The 6,000-nt window shown below is 41.6% G+C and overlaps 1 protein-coding gene across 1 annotated transcript in view; it reads left to right on the plus strand.

Moving 5' to 3' along the window:
* VKORC1L1 (vitamin K epoxide reductase complex subunit 1 like 1) overlaps window positions 1-5,790 on the plus strand; it is an 82,933-nt gene extending 77,143 nt beyond the window's left edge. The window contains exon 3 of the mRNA XM_073012635.1: window positions 1,626-5,790. Coding sequence (XP_072868736.1) covers window positions 1,626-1,852 — 227 coding nt within the window. The 3' untranslated portion in view covers window positions 1,853-5,790. The remainder of the gene's footprint in view (window positions 1-1,625) is intronic.
* The last annotated feature ends 210 nt before the right edge of the window (window positions 5,791-6,000 follow it).

The following is a 6,000-nucleotide window of genomic DNA, read 5'->3' on the forward strand; positions in this document are numbered from 1 at the left end:
GCTAGTCCCTGCAGTAATTCAGCAGCACCTTAGTCTTGAAGTGCCCTATGAAAGCATCTAGTCCCGTGGCTGTGGCCGAGCCAGCCCAGCCAGCCCATAGGCGTCTTCTTGTTGCTTTTCTTTTTGCCAACAGGCACCGGGATTTCAGCTCTTTAATTGACTTCTTTAAACCTGCTCCCACCGGTTATTTTGTTCCTGTTTCTGTTATCCTTATCCATGAGTCATTGGGTAGGAGAGCCGTTTAACATGCTCTGCCTTCTCTGTCCTTGAAAATAAATGCACATATTCTCCATACTATTGGCCACAGGAAACTAAAAACAATACATGTGAAGATAGAGTCCAGAATTCAGGTACCCTTTTTTTTTCTTTTTTTAAATGAGACAGAATCTTACTCTGTTGACCAGGCTGGAGTGCAGTGGGGCAATCTCATCTCACTGCAACCTCCGCCTCCTGGGTTCAAGTAATTCTTGTGCCTCAGCCTCCCTTGTAGCTGGGGTTGCAAGTGTGCAATACCATGCCAATTTTTTTTTTTTGGTATTTTTTTGTAGAGGGGGGTTTAACCATGTTGACCAGGCTGGTCTCAAACTCTTCACCTCAAATGATCTGCCTGCCTCGGCCTCCCAAAGTGCTAGGATTACAGGCATGAGCCATCGCGCCTGTCTTTAGGTGCCTTTTTGTACTGAGAGTCTGGGTTTAGCACACATGTCCACCATTTTTCTTGATCGGGTTTGGCCCACATACAGCCAATGAGCTAACTGTGGTTTCCCTTATCCACCAGGGTGAGCCCTTCCTGGAATGTTTAGCAAGAGTTTTTCTCTCCTCAGCAGCTTGTTGGTGTAGTCACCTCTCATTGTGGATTTTTAATCAATCTGATCTAAACATGGAAAAGCAATTTTACTTTCCACAGATGGGGAGGCTGTAGTGAAAACCAGAGAAGGTTCTCACCAAATGTGTGCAGCTCGGTTTAGGAAAAGGCTGTGGTCCTCATGTCCCTTTATTCATTTGGTGTCTTGGGGCTGTTGATGTTACAAGTCAGCTTCATTGCTTAATGTGATTGTGAGACTGCATGTTTGCTTGTGTGCATATTTTCAACTAGGTTAGTTTATGAAATTAGTAATATTTCACCTGAAAGATTGAGAAATCAAAAACATTGCAGCTATAAAACTGGCATTTGGCCGGGTATGGTGGCCCACACCTGTAATCCCAGCACTTTGGGAGGCTGAGGCGGGAGGATCAGGAGTTGGAGACCAGCCTGGCCAACAAAAAATTAGCCGGGCATGGTGGCACATGCCTGTGATCCTGGCTACTTTGGAGGCTGAGGCAGGAGAATTGCTTAAACCTGGGAGGTAGACGTTGCAGTGAGGTGAGATTGTATCACTGCACTCCAGCCTGGGCAATACAGTGAAACCCCATCTCAAAACCCTGAAAAGCTAGCATTTGATCTGCAGAGTCCACCTGTATAATTTTAATGAAACAGACCAGTATTTCTGTTTTCAGTTTTCAGAGTTTGGCAGGAAGATCAGTATGCAAACACTGCAGCAAGTCACACAGTGTTAGTCCTTGTCACTCAGAAAGCCTCTCTCCAGCGCCAAGGCCTGATTGAGCCCGCGTCTCTTCTCTTACAGGCATGACAGCAAGCGCCGTGGCGGCTTTGATCCTCATGACGTCCTCCATCATGTCGGTCGTGGGGTCCCTGTACCTGGCCTACATTCTGTACTTTGTGTTGAAGGAGTTCTGCATCATCTGCGTCGTCACGTACGTGCTGAACTTCCTTCTTCTCATTATCAACTACAAACGACTAGTTTACTTGAACGAGGCCTGGAAGCGGCAGCTGCAGCCCAAGCAGGACTGACGCCTGACAGACTCTGCCCTGACAGTCTCAAGCCCCTTTTCCATTCAGTTTATTTTGCAGCAGGTTTTTATTATTATTATTATTCACAACAGACACTTTCCCTAAGAATCTCAAACTGATTTTTTAAAATCCTGTAAATTAGAAGGGGCCCTCGCTATTTTCTGTGTCAATCTTCATTTTAAATATGGATACAAAAAGGATACGCCGAGCCAATCAAAGACAAGCTTTAACTTTACTTTGAAGATGTTTCTGAAATGATAAAATGTAGCCCTAGCCCCCTGCCCTCAATTGTAAAGTCAGCAACCATTGCTAGTAATTCTTTAATGTGCATAAATTCAATTTCAGGTATAACAAATGTGATCATGACATGAAAATATTCTAGAATAGATACTGTATTAAATATTGCCATGTTTACAATATGTAATATGTTTTTAGCTGATGGATTTAAACATGTAGATTCAACTAGAATCCATTATGTGATATTTGTAAATAAAGGTAGAAATATTAGATCCATTTCTGCAGAACTTACTGTACAGTTTAGTTGGAGTGTAGCATTGAAGAACTGTCAGTTCAGCATTGACTGAGGAGATAGTGAAAATAGCCTATACACAGCATCTTGTGGAAAGTACTGGCCGCTGTGGGTGCAGCAAATAATAGGGTGAAAAAAATAATAATAGGGTGGTTGGTTCCTTTTCATCTCCCTCTTCTAAAAGGAAGAAATTGAATTGGAACGTTCAAGTCCTGTTTGTGTCCAGTCATAAAACTGGACCAATTGTTAACCTTACAGAATGAGTCATATGGCCAGACCTTCAAGTTCAAGGCCTTCAGGACACCAAGGATGGGAAAATGGGTATTTTTTCTTTGGAGAAAAGCTGGAAATATAAGCCTGGCATTATTAGGTAAAGTTTCTTCTGCCAGTTGAATTTTCATGCAGATATTTTTCCTTAACGTTGGTGCCAATCAACCAAACAGTATTATGATGGAAAAGACCAGTCTAAGCCCCGTCGCTCCAGAGTGGGAGCCAGTGTTCTTGCTCATTGTTTCTTTCTGCACTAACCACTCAGATGTCTAATTTAGTTGTTTTGCAGTCAAATACTGGATTTGTAACCTTTAGGGCTGACATGCTGCGCAGTTTGCTTCATCGGGAGAATAGGAACAGGTAGACACATCTCAAGGCTAAATCTGGTCGTGTCGCCACTGCTCTCATAATGACACACATGCAGCAAGAAGAATTTTGGAAGGGGATTCGAGTAAACCCAAATGAAATTGTGACAGGACGTTTGTATGGTTAACATCTGATATCAGAATGTTAAAAGTGCCTTCTGTCTTAAATCTCAAACCAAATATTTTGTGTGTTGACCTTGGGTAGAAGTGTCCTGCCCTCCTGTCTTCACCGTCAGGTAGAAAACCCACAGTCTGCAGAAGGGTCCTGTGTGATCATTTCACTCCTCTGGTTGGGAAGCAGCAGTAATGTGTTTGCTTCCAATCTAATGAATCATTTTATGTTAAAAACAGTCAATGAGACCAGTACCTCTTGAGTGCTTTATTTGCCTTCTCTTTGAAGGGAGGGGACAGGCTCTGCTCTGTAAACTCAAATGTGTAGGATCAGCAACAATTCTGTAGCTTCCACTGACTCAGAATTGACGCAACGTAGGTCTTCTGGCCCGAGGCAGGTATCAGGCCTGAATTGTAATGAACTTTTCACCAGTTTCAACCAGTTTCTTAAAAGATAGCTTAACTCAAGATTTCATCAAGACTTGTGTTTTCCCATGAATGTGAATCTTTCAATGGCTGTTGGAGTATGGATGTACTGTTCTTGTATTCTGAAGTAGTTAAAGAACTCTAGAAAGCACTGATTGGCCGTCTGGTGCCTATGGAGAAAGAAGTCCTCACGTTTGAGGGCTGTACAGCGAGGCCGTCTTATAGCAGCGCGTCCAGCTCTACCAAGGCAGTCCTCTGGTTCTTTTCTCTAAGCTACAGTGGAAATGGCCTAATGGTTAAAACTGTGGTACACATAACACCGGTTGTGCTAAACAAGTTCCTCGTGTCCCAGGATCCAATGGTTTTTCATCCTATTTTGTATCAATCAGCAGAGTATAGTTAAAGCTTGTCTTGATGTTGCATTCTTGCAAATGTCTTCAACTCTTACCTGAGAAAACATGGGAAAATGCTCAGCCAGACCCTTTCAGTTTTTCCTTTGCTTTTCTAAGGCTCGGGGAAACCAGTGTTTCAGTTGTATAAAATTTTTTTTGCCACATTCTTATGGCCCAGTCGAATTAATACCTTTTTTCTCACTGAGAGAGGAACACGTACTGCCTGTCATAACAGCATTGTAATGCCATTGTCTCAGTAAGTAACAGAACCCTGCTGGTGTTAATTGGGTGTTTTTTGCCCTGGAGAATTCAGATTCCCTTCTATACCTTCTATTCTGCCCAGAAGAGGGGGGAATCACCAGTGTTATAAAATTAGAGGATTGTTTTGCCTGTTTTAGACTGAATATTTGAACACTGCAGCATTACTAGCCACCAGTGTTAAAGGACAGATGAGGGGAAACATTTGTTTTTAGCAGTAATTCCATGCTTCATCTTTTTTAAGTAATTTGTTCCAAATGAAGCCATGTATTGACTTGATGCTCACCAATATCATTTGAAGAAATAAGACGAATTGGGGTTAGATGATAAATTCTAGGGAATCTGGGTGATTTGGGGGATTTCATTTGGTTTTGCATTACAGCTAGTTGCTCTCAGTAAAAGTAAATTTCTGGTGAAATAACTCAGGTTTAACCGGCTGTGTGCCCAGAATCACTGTTCCTTTATACATGTGTCCTCTCCTTAAATTCATTATTTTCAAATGATGTTCAAAGCATTGACTGTTTTCATTCAAAGAGACTACATTCAAAGAGGACCAAGACTACAGTGAAATTAAAACTATTTGCTGGCTGGGCATGGTGGCTCACACTTGTAATCTCAGCACTTTGGGAGGCCGAGGCAGGTGGATCACCTGAGGTCAGAAGTTCAAGACCAGTTGACCAACATAGTGGAACTCTATCGCTACTAAAAATACAAAAGTTAGTTGGGCATGGTGGCAGGCATCTGTAATGCCAGCTACTCCGGAAGCTGAGGCAGGAGAATTGCTTGAACCCGGTAGGCGGAGATTGCAGTGAGCCATGATTGTGCCATTGCACTCCAGCCTGGGCAACGAGTGAAACTCTGTCTCAAATAAAAAATAAATAAAAACTATTTGTTGACTATTGTTTTTCATTTAGTTTTTGAAAAGACTATTGGCAAAAGGCAAAAGTACAGAGTCATCTTCAGCAGTTACTTCGTAACTTAGATTGGTACCAAGAGTGACAGGAGATCTTGTCTTGAAAATCAATATTAGACAGATGCCAACAAGGAGACCCACTGTGACTTCTGGTAACCTATTTGGGGAGACGACCTAATGACCTATTAGGCAATTTCTGTCTTCATGTCTTTTGCTCCAACACACAAGCATTGGTGAAACATTTCAGACACCTCAGGCAGCACTTATGGTTTCTAATTGTGAGAACTACCCTTCCATCAAACAAAAAAGGCAAGGGTGGGAGCCCCAGCTACTTGGCTAAACATTTTTTTACTACAAATTCGCCTAGAAAAGGTGAAATGTTTTGTTATAAAACTGTATTAGGCATGACCTAAGTATTAGGTGTATGATCTGTCTAGTATGTTCCATGAGAAAGATTTCTTACCTAGTGCTTTAAGCTCCAGAGTAAACATTCATTTAAAATGGAGTTCAGTGGGCAGGTTTCCCCTTTAATCTAGATAGAAATACTCTTTATCAGAGATTTAAGGCGCCATTTTGCTAACTGGTAAATAAAACCAAATGTAAATATGTAAGAATGTTTATTTGTTGCACATAACTTTTTTGGTATAAAATAAATGTAGAAGTTACCTGTGGAAGTTGTGCTCCCATTATTCTTAAACTGCAGGGTTGCATTCCAAAAAAGAAGCTGAAACGCGGTCTTTTTAGACTCAGTAGGAGCCTTATATTCTTGAAGTCAATACTGTAACCTCATTTCTAATGTATACAGGGTTGATTCTTTTTCTCTTAAATCATATGTAACTTTCAGAAGATTCAGAGTCCTCAGACCTCTAGATCTTGGAATTCCT

This window comes from Chlorocebus sabaeus, chromosome 28, assembly GCF_047675955.1.
Source record: "Chlorocebus sabaeus isolate Y175 chromosome 28, mChlSab1.0.hap1, whole genome shotgun sequence".
Classification (NCBI taxonomy): Eukaryota; Metazoa; Chordata; class Mammalia; order Primates; family Cercopithecidae; genus Chlorocebus; species Chlorocebus sabaeus.